We start from the raw sequence: 19,906 nt of genomic DNA on the forward strand, positions 1-19,906 counted from the left end.
TACAGATCTGGGACCAGGCTACAGGAGGAGGCTACAGATCTGGGACCAGGCTACAGGAGGAGGCAACAGATCTGGGACCAGGCTACAGATCTGGGACCAGGCTACAGGAGGAGGCTACAGATCTGGGACCAGGCTACAGGAGGAGGCTACAGATCTGGGACCAGGCTACAGGAGGAGGCTACAGATCTGGGACCAGGCTACAGGAGGAGGCAACAGATCTGGGACCAGGCTACAGGAGGAGGCAACAGATCTGGGACCAGGCTACAGGAGGAGGCAACAGATCTGGGACCAGGCTACAGATCTGGGACCAGGCTACAGGAGGAGGCAACAGATCTGGGACCAGGCTACAGGAGGAGGCAACAGATCTGGGACCAGGCTACAGATCTGGGACCAGGCTACAGGAGGAGGCTACAGATCTGGGACCAGGCTACAGGAGGAGGCAACAGATCTGGGACCAGGCTACAGGAGGAGGCAACAGATCTGGGACCAGGCTACAGGAGGAGGCAACAGATCTGGGACCAGGCTACAGGAGGAGGCAACAGATCTGGGACCAGGCTACAGGAGGAGGCAACAGATCTGGGACCAGGCTACAGGAGGAGGCAACAGATCTGGGACCAGGCTACAGGAGGAGGCAACAGATCTGGGACCAGGCTGTTTTGGAAACATATGCTGATATGCCCCTTATCTGTCAGTTAGAAATGTTTCAAATAAGGGACAGTTCCACATTTACTGGAGTGGTTCAAAAAAGGGGAGGGTTGTCTAACTTATTTTTTATTTTTGCTTTGGGGATAGTTGTGTTTTGTTTTGTGGTTTTTTGGCACAGGAGAGGGTAGTGCATTTATCCCCCCGGTTTACATTTGCTCTTTTGCATGTTTTACTATGTAATTTCTTCCATCCAAGCCATATTTACTCATCTGCTTGCCTCCGCCTCCCCCATATTTGGTACTTCCCTTATGGATGACGCTTTTTCACGCTAACTTTTACTATACCACAGGTCAATATAGTCTACCAGTCTAACTTTTACTATATACCACTGGTCAATATAGTCTACCAGTCTAACGTTTACTATATACCACTGGTCAATATAGTCTACCAGTCTAACTTTTACTATATACCACTGGTCAATATAGTCTACTAGTCTAACTTTTACTATATACCACAGGTCAATATAGTCTACCAGTCTAATTTTTACTATATACCACTGGTCAATATAGTCTACCAGTCTAACTTTTACTATATACCACTGGTCAATATAGTCTACCAGTCTAACGTTTACTATATACCACTGGTCAATATAGTCTACCAGTCTAACTTTTACTATATACCACTGGTCAATATAGTCTACTAGTCTGTCTATCCTGCCCGCTATCCACCATTCATAGTGACAATATAGTCTACCTGTCTGTCTATCCACCATTCATAGTGACAATATAGTCTACCTGTCTGTCTATCCACCATTCATAGTGACAATATAGTCTACCTGTCTGTCTATCCACCATTCATAGTGACAATATAGTCTACCTGTCTGTCTATCCACCATTCATAGTGACAATAGTGCTAGGTGGATAGTTTGTCCAGATCTGCAACAGGCTAACTAGCAATCATACCAAACATAAACACATTCAAAGCTGCATCAATGTTCAATATTAATCCACAAGAACCAATATGAATAGCTGATGGGTAGTGGAGAGGCGGATCGTTATGCATTAAAGAACAGTGAAGACATGAGACACCAGACTCAATCTCCCCTATTGATCTTGTTTAGGAACAACACAATTATCCTCCCTAGACTAGCATAACACCACAATACAATAAATAAATGCATTACTGTTTTCAAGTGAGTACAAAATTCTACTTTAGGCTGCAGTGAAAACGTCCAATCCAAGCCACTGTTTCCTTATGCACCAAGAACCTAACGCTTCAATATAGCCTAAATATTTATCATTTAACTTTCAAAATGTATTACCTTTTGTGTGGCATAAACACAACCAGTCACAATGTTTTAACCTGATTAGGCTACTTCTAAAGTCTCCTGTAGACTTACACACGTTTGTCCCAAAATATAATTGCAGCATCCTCAAAATGGCTACCTGCCGCCCCTACACTCTAACCACTAGGCTACCTGCCGCCCCGACACTCTAACCACTAGGCTACCTGCCGCCCCGACACTCTAACCACTAGGCTACCTGCCGCCCCGACACTCTAACCACTAGGCTACCTGCCGCCCCGACACTCTAACCACTAGGCTACCTGCCGCCCCGACACTCTAACCACTAGGCTACCTGCCGCCCCGACACTCTAACCACTAGGCTACCTGCCGCCCCGACACTCTAACCACTAGGCTACCTGCCGCCCCGACACTCTAACCACTAGGCTACCTGCCGCTCCCAAACATCTAAAGCCAGGGTACTGAAGTACTATTTGAAAAGGTCCAGTCACACAAAGGTCCGGATGGATATTATGATTTATTGGTGTAGTAACAAACCAGCTCACAACCCATGTGACCCCAAACTGTTCACACCCCTGTTGTTGGCTGAGACCCAGAGACTAATAATTCCTGTTAAAGATAAGAGTCAATCTGGTAAGAACACATTTTTATATACCGGCGCAGTTGAGTGGCACAAACAACCAAAGCAACTTAAAGCCATATCAACCATAACAACTTTCAAACATTTAACTGACAAATAAATAAAAAATATATATCCAAACTGTGCCGCAGCCATTTGATGAATGGAAAGAGAAATCTGTTACAAAACAACAAAAAGTGTAATGACATTCAGAGAATGCCAAGCCTTCCATACTGGGTAGGGAGGAATGCCAAGCCTTCCATACTGGGTAGGGAGGAATGCCAAGCCTTCCATACTGGGTAGGGAGGAATGCCAAGCCTTCCATACTGGGTAGGGAGGAATGCCAAGCCTTCCATACTGGGTAGGGAGGAATGCCAAGCCTTCCATACTGGGTAGGGAGGAATGCCAAGCCTTCCATACTGGGTAGGGAGGAATGCCAAGCCGTCCATACTGGGTAGGGAGGAATGTCAAGCCAAGCCTTCCATACTGGGTAGGGAGGGATGTCAAGCCAAGCCTTCCATACTGGGTAGGGAGGGATGTCAAGCCAAGCCTTCCATGCTGGGTAGGGAGGGATGTCAAGCCTTCTATACTGGGTAGGGAGGAATGCCATGCCAAGCCAAGCCTTCCATACTGGGTAGGGAGGAATGCCATGCCAAGCCTTCCATACTGGGTAGGGAGGGATGTCAAGCCAAGCCTTCCATACTGGGTAGGGAGGGATGTCAAGCCAAGCCTTCCATACTGGGTAGGGAGGAATGTCAAGCCAAGCCTTCCATACTGGGTAGGGAGGAATGTCAAGCCAAGCCTTCCATACTGGGTAGGGAGGAATGCCAAGCCAAGCCTTCCATACTGGGTAGGGAGGAATGCCAAGCCAAGCCTTCCATACTGGGTAGGGAGGAATGCCAAGCCAAGCCTTCCATACTGGGTAGGGAGGAATGTCAAGCCAAGCCTTCCATACTGGGTAGGGAGGGATGTCAAGCCAAGCCTTCCATACTGGGTAGGGAGGAATGCCAAGCCTTCCATACTGGGTAGGGAGGAATGCCAAGCCAAGCCTTCCATACTGGGTAGGGAGGAATGCCAAGCCAAGCCTTACATACTGGGTAGGGAGGAATGCCAAGCCAAGCCTTCCATACTGGGTAGGGAGGGATGTATTTTCTGTTTGTCGAAAATTGACATAGTCAATTTGTGGTGTTGAAGATATTGAAGTGCCCGAAGTTGGTATGCTTTGTTTATTGGTTGTGTGGTGCATTGGCACAGAAACATGTGGAAATTTGATTGCATACATTTTATACAATTCCAAATATAGCATGAAAATGTAAAAACACTGATTTATGTTATGCTTACACAAAAGGTGTTTGTCGCACCCTAGATAACTAATTAGCACAGGTGTCCGCCTATGTCTGCTGTAAATAGGCGCTGTAACATGAAGCTATGCCCATGTAGGAACTCATCATAACACCACTTAAACCCGTTTTTATTTAACAGGATAAATTACTTTGTTGTGATTCGTGTTCCCACATGGGCATAACTTCGTGTTACATCTAATATTTACATTAGTTTGGCATTTTATTGTAAGATACAAACCTTTCAGTACCCGTCACGGGGAAAAAATCATAACGAAAGTAGGGGCTCTTAACAGCATTCCTCCGGCCAGAAGTAGCCGATCGTGCGTGGTCGCTAGATCAGCACAATCTCGGCTTGATGTGCATTCCCGGTAAAACACTCGTACTCCCAGTGGACGGGATAGTTAGCATCATCCATTCAGCTGCAAAGGAATCATTTCTATCCTTAACTAGGTTTAATGGCAAAATGGCGTTAATGGAAAATGTGCTTACTTTCTTTATGAAACAATTTCACACCATTTTAGTATTTTCGGACAACTTTGTGGAAAACAGCTTCCTAAAAGAAAGTACGAATTTTTCCCTTACTTCTCGCCATTAAAGCTTGAGGAAAATGATGCCTTTGCAGCCCGAATGGAGGATGGTTTACGTACGAGCCAGTCCACAGCACAGGGGACGTGTAGTCCTATTACCAGGAATGCACATAATGCCTAGACGATTGTGCAGATCTAGCGCCCAAGCACTATGTTAGAAGATAGTCACTATTAACAATAGGCGCTAAAAAGGTAACTACCGTCTATAAATGGGTTACAGTGAGACTTAAACATTTAAACTTTCAGAACACAGACAGTTAAATAGACTGGGCCAGGGGAAATGTGATTAGTTGGCCTACCGTCCATTTTCTGACGTATCCAATGATTATCAAAATGAGAGCGCTGAAAATTAGATTAGGGCTATTTTACAACGTCACCGTGTTAAATTGGAAACACTTTTCTACTGTCAATCAAACGAGGTTCCTACTGAGCAATTTCTCTTGGCAGATTTGGTTGTTTTAATCTTTCAAAACTATGCTAAATAAAACAACGCACTCCACTTCAATAGTTTGAACTACGGATAACGCCCTCACTGTTCAATCATTTTTAGAGATTACACCTGCGTTTATCATCCGTTTCTTATTTTTTGGGGAATTTTTATGGCGGCAACCAACTTTAAGGTGCATTACCGCCACCAACTGGACTGGAGTGTGGACCAGAGAAGGAGGAGGTTCAAGGTTTAAATCCTACCCAATATTCTCGTCTCCCTAAGGAAACGAAAATACATAATTAAATACTACATCCCCTGAAGATTTCCCCAGCAGTTCACTTAAAATTGGATCTTCAACCCCATTACTCCTCAAATCTAATAGCAATCGCTCCCTTTCCCTCACATATTTATGGAACTAAAATAATATGTGTTCCACTGTCTCTGTCTCCTCCTGACAATGATTCACCAGGGAACTGTGTTACTCTTTCTGCCCCCTGTACCCATAGGAATCACCTGCCTTGCTCTTTCTGCCCCCTGTACCCATAGGAATCACCTGCTTTCCTCTTTCTGCCCCCTGTACCCATAGGAATCACCTGCCTTGCTCTTTCTGCCCCCTGTACCCATAGGAATCACCTGCTTTCCTCTTTCTGCCCCCTGTACCCATAGGAATCACCTGCCTTGCTCTTTCTGCCCCCTGTACCCATAGGAATCACCTGCCTTGCTCTTTCTGCCCCCTGTACCCATAGGAATCACCTGCCTTGAGGCCCCTACTATTTCTGTTCTTACTCCATCATTCACTGTTTCTATATCTGAATTGAGATCAACCTGAGACAGCTCCAGTTCCCACAACTCCTGAAACTGACCCCACTCCGCTTTCCCAAATATCCATCTCCTCAATCCATTGCCTACTAAATCTTCCACCATCTTAGAGTACACATGATAGGATAGTGACAACTATCCACTGTAGATTCCTCCTAAACCGACCAACTACATCTGCCTGCCATTGAACTGTAGATCAGATTAAGACCCAGAGCAGATTCATATCCAGTTACTGGGTTAAACCTAGTTCCCCCGGGCCATCATTAAGACTCACAAGCCTTTTCTCATCCAGTAGTTCCTCCAACACTTATCCATTTACATCAGTCCGTAACCCTCTCCCCAGAGCGTACTATGAGCATTAGAATCCCCACACCACATTACCCGTCTCCTATCTTGACCTTCTACATTCTTAAAGGACCATCAAACCTAGTCTCTTACACAGGTTGTAAAAGTTCACTATTAACATCCCCCCCCCCCCCCCCCCCCACCACACCTCTAGAACTACATACTCCTGTTCAACTCCCTTTCCCACACACTTACACGGGATCCCCCTCCTAATTTATTTGTTCTTTCAGCCCTTTTTTTACATTTCACCAACATTTTCTTTCAGAAGAGGGCACCATTTCCCTTGGAGAGACAGTTGAAGATGGACTGGGGGGGGGATTTGATTAAGATGGCCCTGGTTGAACCGGGCTATATCCCGTCAATGTGACGGTGAGGGAGGCGCACCCTGCTCAACTCTAATGGTAATCTGCAACGCTTGGTCATATTGTCAACAAGACAGCATGGTGCATAGTTCAGAAAAAATACATCTCCTTTCCTTAACATATATGTTAGAATTTTCTAACTAGTTTTCATTGCGAAAGCAGATAAAGCGTTTATCACAAGCATCACTTCTACATGTGAAAACGCTGCATTTTACTCATTGTTAGCCCATTACTGGACTATAGGTGCCTAACATTACTCCTTAGTCCATGAAGTCCAAGGACCTGTTATGTTCAAAGTGAGAATTGGCTTTGGAAGACCAAAATACTTCATCTAAACGTGAATCTATTCCCAAATACGGTATGGTTCGAAAAACATAAACCCATCTACTTTCATATCACATCAAAATAATTCCACAAATGTAAAACATACACTTACTGTACCCTGTTTTAACCTGTTTTAACACAGTTGCAGCCTACAGCATTTTTCAGTGACAAGTTTGTGGCTTTTGTCTTCCGTTTACATACAGGTGTTCAGAGACGCCGACAGCTAATTAGCGCAGATAGTCCACCCTGTCTTCAGTAAACAAGCCTTGTAACATGGAAATATGGCCGTGTGGAAACTCTAACCCTATTAAAGGTGTATCTGTTTAACCTTTTAAAAAAAGTATTACATTATTTCTCACAGATATGAATGCTTCCAAAAAAGTACCGCAAGCGATGCGTGATACATGTTCAGACTCTTAACAAAGCTCCCCGCTACAGAGCATCCTATGACTCTTATTTGTAATGTCATGGAACCAAGAGTCATGATCAATGGCAACTCATTGTATGCACGCATGACTGTAAGTGACTTTGGATAGAATGGTCTGCTAAATGGCATATTATATTATTATTACTCCCTACCCCACGTGTTTAACCTACATCACTTGTTTTTAACCGACTTTGCCGTCGGCCAGAACAGTGGGCCGGGATGCAGCCCGGTTCCAAATCGAACGCAATCAACGCTAACCCGGTGCATTGATAGAATCCCCTCGCTGAGAGTTTTTTGGGCGCATGCCCAGTATCCTCATTTAGCCTCTGGTGTCTTGCACTGCGGTCGTCACTAGTTACCACGGCCACAAAGTCATAAACCCCGCCTATTTCTACCATTTATATATATTTTTTAAATCTGATTTTAAACCTAACCATACTACTAACCTTATGCCTAACCCTACATTAAGACGAAAAAAGCAAATTGTTGTTTTCATGAATTTGAACGACATAATACATTTTGACTTTGTGGCTGTGGTAATTAGTGGAAACCGGCGCCAGCGTTTTGTATAAAGGTGTCTTGCTGGTTGCTTCTGTCGTAATTGTGTAAATTCGGCTTCCGGAGCTAGTTACTATCTTTGCGTAGCGTGCCGCTTTCTGTAATAGCAAGAGAAGACCGGTCGGCATCGAATATGCTGGAATAGCGCTTAAATTAGCTTTTGTAAGGAATTTTTGTTTAAAATCTTAACAGACAAACATAGTTAACTTGTAATGTAACTGTCGCTTGTTAGCCAGCTCACGCTAGTTATCGTCAACAGCTAACCCTTGCTTGCTAGCTAGCGTTACGTTGCTTGTTATTTACCTGCATGCTTAGTTAGATCTATGAGTCTGCTGGAAACCAATATGGACCTAACGGTAGATTTCAAATTCGTAATTGATATGATTTTTAGTTCATCACTGTAGCTAACTGAATAATTTGGTTGTCATGATATATGTGTGGGTGTAAGTCTGGGCAAGAAGTACCCGGAAGGGAAGAGCAGCTGCCGCTTTTTGCGAACTAGCCAACGTTATAACCAACGATTAGACTGCGTGGGACCTGGCAATCAAACTTTTAAGGAATAAATGGTTCGAAAAAAGAAAGGTGAGTAGCTACCTAGCTAGTCAAGTCATCACATCCACTGAAGGCCTGGCTTGCTTATCCATGTTTTGAAGTGTGTGTGGGGGGGGGGGGGGGGGGGTTGAGAAGTAGAAAAATGGGGCAGTAACCCATGCAGCTAGCTGACATTAGCTTACTAACCCAGTTAGCCAGAATGTTAAGGTAACTAGCACTGACAAAAGTAACGGTAACTTACGCGATAACACTGACTAGATAACCAGTTAATTTTGCTAGCTAATCCGCTAGCTAACTAACCAGATGTATATACATTGATTTGAATTATCACCATGAAATTAGTCACCAAGTTTACCAATCAACTAAGTTAACAGTTATTTTTACATAGTGACCGTGAATGTGGCCTAGCAGTAAGGATGTCATGTAATGCATAACTAGCAAACTCGTGATGTTCTAGTTAAACTAGCTAACTACCACAAATGGTATCAATTGAGTTTTCAGCGCTCTAAATTCAATACAACAGCTTTTAGCTGGCTATGCTAACGTTAGCTAGACGAGTGTGCTAACCAACCGATAGCTAGTTGGCTAACGTTAGGCAGCTAGCTACCTACAATAAGGTTTCAGACGGTACACAGGCTAAAGTTGGTCATATTTATGTTAGCCAGCGTCATGTCCCATGTTGTGGGGAGGAGGGCATAAACGCACGAATCACGACATTGGCATGTGAAGTGAGATGGCCAACGTGATTATCCTAACTAGTAGTACACCATGTTTTGGTGCATGGCCGCCAACAATGTTGCCAGTTACGGCTGTCCCCGAATAAATAAAATCTCGGTCGACCGAGCGTAGTCTGTTTCTTTAAAACGTATTTTTTCATATATAGACTATTGAGCTTGTTTGACGCTTTAAACACTGCGATTAAAAATTCAGACACACAAACTACCGAAGAGGGAGCCAGATCAATATAGCGTAACCAGAAGAAAAACTCCCGACCCTCTTGCGGGCCTTCACAGATTCTGCCATTGAGGTTCTGAAGTTACCGGTATAGGCTACACCAGCGGTCGGTAACCTTTTCCATGTGGAGTGCCAGGTTATCCTACCATTTCTACTGATCTGTGTACCAGTTATGATTTTCATATGCAAATGTTTGTCGAACAGTTTCATTTATAATCTTCATCTCTCAATGTCATGTGGTTAATCAAAATTATAACTAAATTATACTTTTATATTTGTAACTTATTGTCAATATGTAAAGCCAACAAATAAATTAAAATAAGAAATTATCCTGATTTAAAATTTTTATAAATCACATTGGCTATGCATGGCCTCTCTGCAAGGAACTTGACAAGTTGTATCAACTATTAACTTGGTCCAGCCAGAAGCTGGTGCTAGCAAACTTGCAACATTGTATCAAATATTCTTGGCCTCAGTTTCCCGCTCCAGACACTGCTGTAGGCTATTTGCTTAAGGGATAAGAAGTAATCATGTAGGCATATTTTATGAAGTTTCCACCGGATCAGAGCATTACTGTTTCGACTTTGCTGAGTGGTTATCGAAAGGGAGAGAGCTGTAAATATTTTTCAACTAGGCTACATTGAGGAACAATTATTTTTATTTTTTTTACATCCATTGAGAATGACAGACTTTGTTTACTTGCTGTTTGAGGCAAATAATAAATTATTTATAGGCCTACATTTGACTGCAGGCCAGGGAGATGGATAGCTATAGATCCTATCTATCTCTCTCTCAGAATTGGGCTGCCTGTGTAAACGCAGACATGGCTAACGTGGAGAAATGTGCTGTTTTGGTCACCAATTGCCTTAGTTTGGCATTGGTAGGACTGTATAGGGTAGACTGCACCATTTATTTAAGCCAATGGGTTGATAATAAAAGTGCCTTGATAGCTTTGTAGCATGGCATCGTGCCAGGGATGGAGGCTAAAGTCATCCAGGATATGACTGTTGTGTTCCAAATGGCTCCCTATTCCCTACATAGTGTTACTACTTTTGACCAATGTAGGCATTAGGGTGCCATTTGGGACAACCTATGTGTGGTGTTGGCTTACAAAGCTGTGCTCTAGTTTTGATTTTTAAACACACTTTTTATGGTGCGCTTAGTAGTGCCCCATTAACAAGTGAATCTGGGTTTTTAATCAGTGTCACACTCCCTGTGTCAGGCTGTCAATTGCTAGACACACAGGCACGTAGCTGTCTGTCTGTCAGCGAGTGCAATGAGACTCACCAAGCGGAGGGAGGGATAGGAGGATGGATGGATGGATGGATGGATGGAGGGAGGGAAGTGACCTGCAAGGGTAGACCAGATTGACAGTGCACTTTTCTCATGCAGAAGGGATGTGGGCTGATCTGATAGGCTGAGGGGAGAGAGTGATAAGATATACCGCACCAGTCAAAAGTTTGGACACCAACTCATTCCAGGGTTTTTCTCATGAAGACATCAAAACTATTAAATAATGTATTAACCAAAAAAGTGTTAAACAAATCAAATATATTTTAGATTCTTCAAATTAATCTAGAGGCAAAATAAACGCACACCTGTTTAGGAGAGGTGCTGGCTAGCGGCGTGGAACACTTAAAAATATATAAAGGCGAGCTGATCTAGGAGATCAGATGCAAAAATATTTGTCCAACGTTTCGACAGACAAGCTGTCTTCGTCAGGGTATAATGACAAACACTGCTGGATGACTCATTTATAGTGTCAAAAGACACACACAGGTGTCTGTAATCATGGCCAGGTGTGGCCTGATATCATTGGTTAATTCTCATATATTAAAATGGCATACAAAACGTTAATGGATAGTGTACGATCATAGATACAATTTGGCTACATAAGCCTACAAAAATGTACAATAGCAGAATCGCAAGAATCAAAGTCTACTTTGAGACTGAAGGGAGCAAGGGTCTTTAAATTAAAGATCCAGGCAGCCTCTCGTTTTAACAATAAATTGTCGAGGTCACCCCCTCTCCTAGGGAGGGTGACATGTTCCGCGCCAATATAATGTAGAGACGAAATCGAGTGGTTTTCTTGCAAAAAGTGGGACGCAACTGGGTAAGTCGGGTTTAGGCACCTAATGGTGCTACGATGCTCCGAGATGCGTACTTTTAATTCACGCTTTGTTTTACCCACAAGTTTTACCACAAGGACAAGTTATAAGATGACTGCTTTAGTGGAGGAGCATGTGATAACACCTTCGATTGGGATCTGTTTCCCTGTTTGGGGGTGTTTGAAGGATCTACATTTATAAGTGCCATTGCATTGAGCACAGCCTTTACATTTGTAGTTTCCATCCAGTAGAGGCGCAAATAGACGTTGTGCATGGATATCTTGGGGTGGTAAATCAGAGTTTACCAATTTACCAACGCCCTTGTCACAACTGATTGGCTCAAACACATTAAGAAGGAAAGAAATTCCACAAATTAACTTTTAAGGCCCATCTGTTAATTGAAATGCATTCCAGGTGACTACCTCATGAAGCTGGTTGAGAATGCCAAGAGTGTAACGCTGTCATCAAGGCAAAGGGTGGCTACTTTAAAGAATCTCAAATATAATTTTTTTTTATTTTTTACTTTTTATTTTGGTTACTACATGATTCCATATGTGTTATTTCATAGTTTTGATGTCTTCACTATTATTCTACAATGTAGAAAATAGTAAAAAGAAAGAAAAAACCCTTGAATGAGAAGGTGTTCTAAAGTAGTGCACTATATAAACAACTAGGGTTTCTGTATCCTGGACCTGATTTGATTGATTCTGATTCTGTGTGTTTTCAGCCCAGAACTGATGTAGCAGTGTCACCATCCCCACCACCACAGTCTCTGTCCCCACTACCTCCATCCAGTACCCTGTGCCTGCCCGTCTGTCTCTCTCTATGCCCTGAGAGAGACCTGTCTGTCTGGGCTATACAGAGCAAGGAGGGACAACACAGCCGAGACTGACCCACCAGAACTGACTGGTATACTCTGGAGGTTCTAGACAACGCCCTACAGATAGAGCCCAGTTGGAGGATGCTACCTGATTGGTCTCCCTGCTGAGAGAGGAACCAACCTGATTGGTCTCCCTAACTGCTCATCCATCAGTGGGGAACAGGAGGAGTTGCTGTTTTGTTTTTTTGCTGCAGAAGTACTTTAACCTGGTCCTGGGACACGCCTGTTCTGTCGATCAGCCAACACTGGTGTCACAAAGCAGCGGGGTCTCTCTGGGATTTTTTTTTTTTTTTAATATAAATAAAAAAAACAACATACTTTCCAGGTTGGTTTTGGAGCCCGGTTCTTTTACCGGCTTTGTTAACTACTGAAACTGGGGGCGTGATTTCATGGGATGCAACGATGTCGGATCTCAATGAGCGCAGGCCAGTCAACACGGACTACGCTGTCTCCCTGCTAGAGCAGCTCAAGTTGTTTTATGAACAGAAGTTACTAACTGACGTGGTGTTGCTGGTGGAGGACCACGAGTTCCCCTGTCACAAGATGGTCCTGGCCACATGCAGCTCCTATTTCAGGTGAGGTAACTCCACGTTCCCTACGTAGTGTACTACTTTTGACCAGAGGACAGGTCTATGGGCCCCTATGTAGTCCACTGTACTGTCTCATGCAGCTTGTATTTCAGGTGAGTCACTGTCCTGTTCTGTTCAGCAGAACGTCCCGTACCAGTACTACAGTACAGCAGCAGGCCTATTGGGGGAAACCATTAAGTCACTCCTGGCCTGTGTCCCAAATGGCACCCTATTAAGTCTCTGGTCAAAAGTAGTACACTATATATATATATATATATAGGGTTCCATTTGGGACTCCACTTTCAACTGCAGCACTTTAGTCATCTAATGTTGTGCTTCTTTCAGAAGCCCCTGGGACTACCCTGGGATACTTCCTGAACCACGGGTTCAAATCATTTGTTTGGGAGTATTACCAATAACTGTTGCCGAGGGAGATGCAAGCTTTGCTTTGTCTGCTTTGCGTTATCTTGGCCTACCTGGTTAAATCAGGGTTAAATAAAAGGTGCGGACGAACAGTAACACGCATACCTCTATATATGTCTTAGTAAACAGCAACCGTTATTAGACCATGGGTTGTGTCCCAAACGGCACCCTACTGCCTATGGGCCCAGGTCAACAGTATATAGGGAATAGGGTGCAATCTGGAACAAGCTCTACACTGGTTCCCACACACGCCACTCGATATGTGGTGACAACATGCAAAGCATTTCCCCTCTAGGGTTCAGAGGTCCCCCCCCCCCCCTGGCTCGCCCCTCCCTTCTCTTCCCCCCTCGAGAGGTGTCCCTCCTCCCCTTGCTGCAGGGAAAGGGAAGCCTTGTCACGCACACAGACCTGGGGAGGGGGGCCAGGCAGAGGGATGCCTGCAGCGTTGTGTAACATCCAGAGCATGACCCTGGCAGATCCAGATCCTGTTGTGAGCAGTAAACAAACCACCATATATGCTCTCCTATGAGCCCCGGGCTAAAGTAGTGCACTATGCTTCTCAAGGATACGGCTGTGTCGGGAGGGAGGACGCTTCTAGAGGTTTCCTTCTGTGGGTGTCGGGAGGGGGGAGGACGCTATGGCTGGCTGGGGTGTTGAGCCACAGAGCAGAGTACACAGCCAGAGAACATGCTGTGGTCTGGTCACTGGTTTTAGTCTCATGCCTGAGTTCAACTGGGGCTGCTGGGATTGACAGTCTACCGCAGTGGCCCAAAAAGCATCCTATTCCCTACCACGTGCACTACTTTTGACCAGAGCCTTATTGGTCTGTCTGAGAGTAACTCTGTCCTGTTCTCCTCTCCTCTTCAGGGCCATGTTTATGAGTGGTCTGTCTGAGAGTAAACAGAGTCATGTTCACCTGAGGAACGTGAACCCAGCCACCCTGCAGATGATCATCACATATGCCTATACAGGCAACCTGGCTATTAACGACAACACCGTGGAGCCCCTTTATGAGACGGCATGCTTCCTCCAGGTAGGACACGGCACATGTCTATGGTATATGTACTCTGTAGGCACCTGATTTGAGCCATAAAGGAGACTAGGCATCGACCACCCCACTATCAGAATAGGGGGGCAATGCAGCCTTGGTTTTTTTTGTTCTGAAATCACCAAAACCCACTAACACATTTTTGCAGATTAAGTGTTTGCTAAAAGTATATTAATATTTTGTTTACAAATGAGCTATGACATAACCAATGAACAGACAGACGGTTGAAGTCGGAAGTTTACATACACTTAGGTTGGAATCATTAACTTGTTTTTCAACCACTCCACAAATTTCTTGTTAACAAATTATAGTTTTGGCAAGTCGGTTAGGACATCTACTTTGTGCATGACACAAGTAATTTTTCCCACAATTGTTTACAGACAGATTATTTCACTTATAATTCACTGTATTACAATTCCAGTGGGTCAGAAGTTTACATACTCTAAGTTGACTATGCCTTTAAACAGCTTGGAAAACTCCAGAAAATGATGTCATGGCTTTAGAAGCTTCTGATAGGCTAATTGACATAATTTGAGTCAATTGGAGGTGTACCTGCGGATGTATTTCAAGGCCTACCTTCAAACACCGTGCCTCTGCTTTACATCATGGGAAATCAAAAGAAATCAGTCAAGACCTCAGAAAATAACATTTTAGACCACATGTCTGGTTCATCCTTGGGAGCAATTTCCAAATGCCTGAAGGTACCACGTTCATCTGTAGAAACAATAGTACGCAAGTATAAACACCATGGGACCACGCAGCCATCATACCACCCAGGAAGGAGACGCGTTCTGTCTCCTAGAGATGAACGTACTTTGGTGAAAAAAGTGCAAATCAATCCCAGAACAACAGCAAAAGACTTTGTGAAGATGCTGGAGGAAACAGTTACAAAAGTATCTATATCCACAGTAAAACGAGTCCTATATCGACATAACCTGAAAGGCCGCTGAGCAAGGAACAAGCCACTTCTCTAAAACCGCCATAAAAAAGCCAGACTCCGGTTTGCAACTGCACATGGGGACAAATATCGTACTTTTTGGAGAAATGTCCTCTGGTCTGATGAAACAAAAATAACTGTTTGGCCATAATGACCATTGTTGTCTTTGAAGGAAAAATGGGGAATCTTGCAAGCCGAAGAACACCATCCCAACCGTGAAGCACGGGGGTGGCAGCATCATGTTGTAGGGGTTCTTTGCTGCAGGAGGGACTGGTGCACTTCACAAAATAGATGGCATCATGAGGGAGGGAAATTGTGGATATATTGAAGCAACATCTCAGGATATCAGTCAGGAAGTTAAATCTTGGTCGGAACTTGGTCTTCCAAATGGACAATGACCCCAAGCATACTTCCAAAGATGTGGCAAAAAAGTAAATAAATCATTCTCTCTACAATTATTCTGACATTTCACTTTCTTCAAATAAAGTGGTGATCCTAACTGACCTGAAACGGGGAATGTTTACAAGGATTAAATGTCAGGCATTGTGAAACATTTTAAACTCAGTTTATTTGGATGAGGTTTATGTAAATTTCTGACTTCAACTGTATCTCTCTCAACTTTGATTTCACCCCGAAAATAGAATGGTTTTGACGATGTTTTTCTGGAGTCATCTCCTCTCGCTTTGACCATGCAGTGTGCCCCACAAGTGATTTTGTTGTCCTCCAATATGACGTTATCAACTTTACTCTGTATATTTAAACGTGATCATATACACTCAGCTTTTTTATTTCAATTATATGGTGAACCTGAACCATGAAGTATCTATGCCCCGTTCAGCAGGTATAGCCAGATGTGTTGTCTCTACTAGCTGAACCAACGACTCATTTGTATTGATTTTCTGACCACATTTGGATTGGTTTGGTCTGCAGACCGACGCATGCCACATTTGGATTGGTTTGGTCTGCAGACCGACGCATGCCACATTTGGATTGGTTTGGTCTGCAGACCGACGCATGCCACATTTGGATTGGTTTGGTCTGCAGACCGACGCATGCCACATTTGGATTGGTTTGGTCTGCAGACCGCATGCCACATTTGGATTGGTTTGGGGTCTGCAGACCGACGCAGGCCACATTTGGATTGGTTTGGGGTCCGCAGACCGACGCACTTGTATCTGAAACGTTTGAATGACGGATTGATGTGTAACGTTACGTCCCTGGTGTCTTACGTCCCTGGTGTCTTACGTCCCTGGTGTCTTACGTCCCTGGTGTCTTACGTCCCTGGTGTCTTACTCACTGACCGTCCAATTTCTGATCAGTGGACTCAGAGCATTCATGAAAGAGGATTAATGAATGGGGATTATGTGTAGGCCAAATGGACAATGATTGTAATTTATTCTTACTAACATAATCACAATGTTTGTGTCCTGGTAGTTTTTCATACTGTGGTTGGCTGGTTCTCTATAACAAAACTTTAAAAAATCATTTTAATAAATGCTCTCATCCAGTGACCTCATTCAACTAAGGTTAGTGTTATTACCCCCCTCCCAAATACAGGTAGAGGACGTGCTACTGCAGTGCAGGGACTACCTGGTGAAGAAGATCCACGCAGACAACTGTGTCCGGATGCTGAGCATCGGGGACCTGTTCTCCTGTGTGGAGCTGAAGCAAAGCGCCAAGCGAATGGTGGAACACAAGTTCTCCGTAGTCTACCGTCAGGAGGCCTTCCTACAGCTGTCCCACGAGCTGCTGGTCGATGTACTGAGCTCAGACAACCTCAACGTGGAGAAGGTGGTTACCTTATATTTATATACTTTGTCTTCATATTGTTGGCTGTGTATTTTCTACGGACTATCGTTGGTAAAGCGTGGGTCTGATCCAGCAAGCAGGATCAATGACCCTGGCCAGCTAACTGTCAAATGGCTTGAAATAAACTTCAGCTTTTTGAAATTGGCATGGTATAACTGGTTTGACAACAACAACCAAGAGTTAGCCACATATATAAGCTCACTTAATGGAATACTTTGAGATTCTGGCAATGAGGGCCTGTATCTAGTTCCCGAGAGTCAGATTAACTTGTCTCTGTGTCCAGTATGAAGAAAGTTAAAGGTAGTTTGGTGAGCCAATACTAACAATCATTAGCAAAATGCCTGTAATGCTATCAGAGACGTCCAGTCATTCTGCCAACGCCAGTTAGCAATTGAGCTAGTTAGCAACTTCTTTCAAACGGCTCTGAAATGTAAAAATGGTATGTATGAGTTCATCTGACTCAAGATAAAGAGTCTCATTGCCAAAATCCTAAAGTATCCCTTTTTATAGTCCTGCTTTCTGGAATACCTCCAAATTACTGCCCATGGGATGATAAACATTCTCTCCTCTTCTTCTCTCAGGAGGAGACGGTGAGAGAGGCGGCCATGCTGTGGCTTGAGTACAACATGCAGGCCAGGTCCCAGTACCTCTCCTCGGTGCTCAGCCAGATCCGCATCGACGCTCTGTCTGAGGTGACGCAGCGCGCCTGGTTCCAGGGCCTACCTCCTAACGACAAGTCTGTCGTAGTGCAGGGCCTCTACAAGTCCATGCCCAAGTTCTTCAAACCCCGCCTGGGGATGACCAAGGAGGAGATGCTGATCTTTATGGAGGCTACGTCAGAGTCGCCGGCTGACATGGGTCAGGTGACGACGGGCCCCAACCACACGGTAGTGTGTTACAGCCCGCAGGCTGAGAAGGTCTACAAGCTCAGCAACCCACCCGGCGACCTTCAGAAGGTGGGAACGCTCGTCACCCCCGACAACGACGTGTTCATCGCCGGCGGGCAGATCCCGCTGAAGAACTCAATCGCCAACCACGGGAAGAGCGGCAGCAAGATGCAGGCGGTGTTCCGGTCGGTGGACAGCTTCTTCTGGTTCGATGCCCAGCAGAACACCTGGTTGCCCAAGACGCCCATGATGTGTGCCCGCATCAAGCCCTCTCTGGTCTACTGTGAAGGCTACATCTACGCCATCGGGGGGGACAACGTGGGCGGGGAGCTGAATAAACGTACTGTAGAGCGCTACGACTGTGAGAAAGACGAGTGGGCCATGACGTCTCCTCTCCCCTGCGCCTGGAACTGGACCACGTCCGTAGCGGCACACGGCTGTGTCTACGTGATGACCCACGACCTCATGTACTGCTACTTCCCCCGTGCTGACACCTGGGTAGAGATGGCCATGAGGAAGACCAGTCGTTGCTTTGCCTCCGCCGCTGCCTTCGGTGACCTCATCTTCTATATCGGCGGGCTCCATTTGGTCAGCAGCTCAGGTGTCCGCATGCCTACCAGCACCATCGACGGCTCCTCGGTCACCGTGGAGATCTACGACGTCGGCAAGAACGAGTGGCGCCTGGCCGCCAACATCCCCGCCAAGCGTTACTCGGACCCGTGCGTGCGGGCTGTGGTCCTCCCGGGTTCTCTCTGCATCTTCATGCGTGAGACTCACATGAACGAGCGCGCCAAGTACGCCATCTACCAGTACGACCTGGAGCTGGACCGCTGGTTCCTGAGGCAGCCCGTGTCTGAGCGGGTACTATGGGACCTGGGGAAGGACTTCTGCTGCTCTGTGGGGAAGCTGTACCCGTCCTGTCTGGAGGAGTCCCCATGGAAACCACCCACCTACCTGTTCTCCCCCGACGGGGCCGAGGAGTTTCAGGTGGACGGGGAGATGGTGTCTCTCCCTCACATATAACTCTTGACCTTTCACCTCTGGATGTGTTGGAGGGGTGGCCCTGAAGGCTTGAGGGGGTCGGAGGAGTAGATTACCACAGTACTGAGGCACTAAGTGGGTTTTTATCTGGATCAGAGGCATCTGACAATTACTAGACTTGCTGCATTTTAAAGGCTGTTCTGCCTGGCTGGCTGTTGCTGACAAACAAACAGTACTGAACAGTCAGACATTCAAAATGTAGGAGAGAAACGAAAAAACGATTTCCCCCTCCAAATACTAGGATTTTAACTTAATTTTTTGTTGTTGCCAGTTCTGACTTTATTATCACAAGTAAACTGATATGTTTGTGATGATGATGATGCACTTACAGGTGAAAGTCTCCTTGGAATAATGATGGAAACTGTACCAACCCCCCCCCCCGATCTCCATCTCTCTTAACACTGTTTTCAATCCACGTGTCTTTCCCAGGGACACCTGGCTTGTGTCCCAAATGGCTTCCTGTTTGTAGGGCACTACTTTTGATGAGAGCGCTATAGGCTTCTTGCCAAAATAAGTGCTTTTTTTATTTATTTTTATCTAGAATTAGGGTGCCATTTTGGGATGCACGTGGTATTGGAACATCCAGGGGACAGGGCGGAGGTCTGAGGTGTCGCAGTGGGAACGGGGAGGTGTGGGAGAGGGTTCTAGGTGGTGACTGCAGGTCCTGTCACTAGTCATCTCTTCACCTCTCGGTCCCAGACACCCACACAAGCCCCTGTCTCTCCCCTGGTACACTACCGCCCCTCTAGCCTGTCTCCTAGGGTTGCGTCCACAATGGCTCCCTATTCCCTACAGAGTGCACTACCTTTGACCAGGGTCCATAGGGCAACCGTACGCTTCTTGAGCTCGCCCATATGGCTCTGGTCAAAAGTAGTGCACTCTATAGGGAGCCATTGTGGACGCTTACTTAGTCAATCTCTCTGGACACAGGTCTTC

At 45.2% G+C, this 19,906-nt stretch overlaps 1 protein-coding gene across 1 annotated transcript; it reads left to right on the forward strand.

Annotated features, from left to right (window-relative positions):
* Positions 1-7,772: 7,772 nt before the first annotated feature.
* Positions 7,773-19,287, forward strand: LOC120027969 (kelch repeat and BTB domain-containing protein 2-like). The gene is made up of 6 exons (XM_038973065.1): positions 7,773-7,924; positions 8,211-8,344; positions 12,104-12,831; positions 14,116-14,281; positions 16,791-17,024; positions 17,624-19,287. The coding sequence occupies exons 3-6, from the start codon at positions 12,659-12,661 to the stop codon at positions 18,950-18,952; spliced, it is 1,902 nt and encodes a 633-aa protein (XP_038828993.1). The 5' UTR covers positions 7,773-7,924; positions 8,211-8,344; positions 12,104-12,658; the 3' UTR covers positions 18,953-19,287.
* The last annotated feature ends 619 nt before the right edge of the window (positions 19,288-19,906 follow it).

This window comes from Salvelinus namaycush, chromosome 33 (genome assembly GCF_016432855.1).
Source record: "Salvelinus namaycush isolate Seneca chromosome 33, SaNama_1.0, whole genome shotgun sequence".
NCBI lineage: Eukaryota > Metazoa > Chordata > Actinopteri > Salmoniformes > Salmonidae > Salvelinus > Salvelinus namaycush.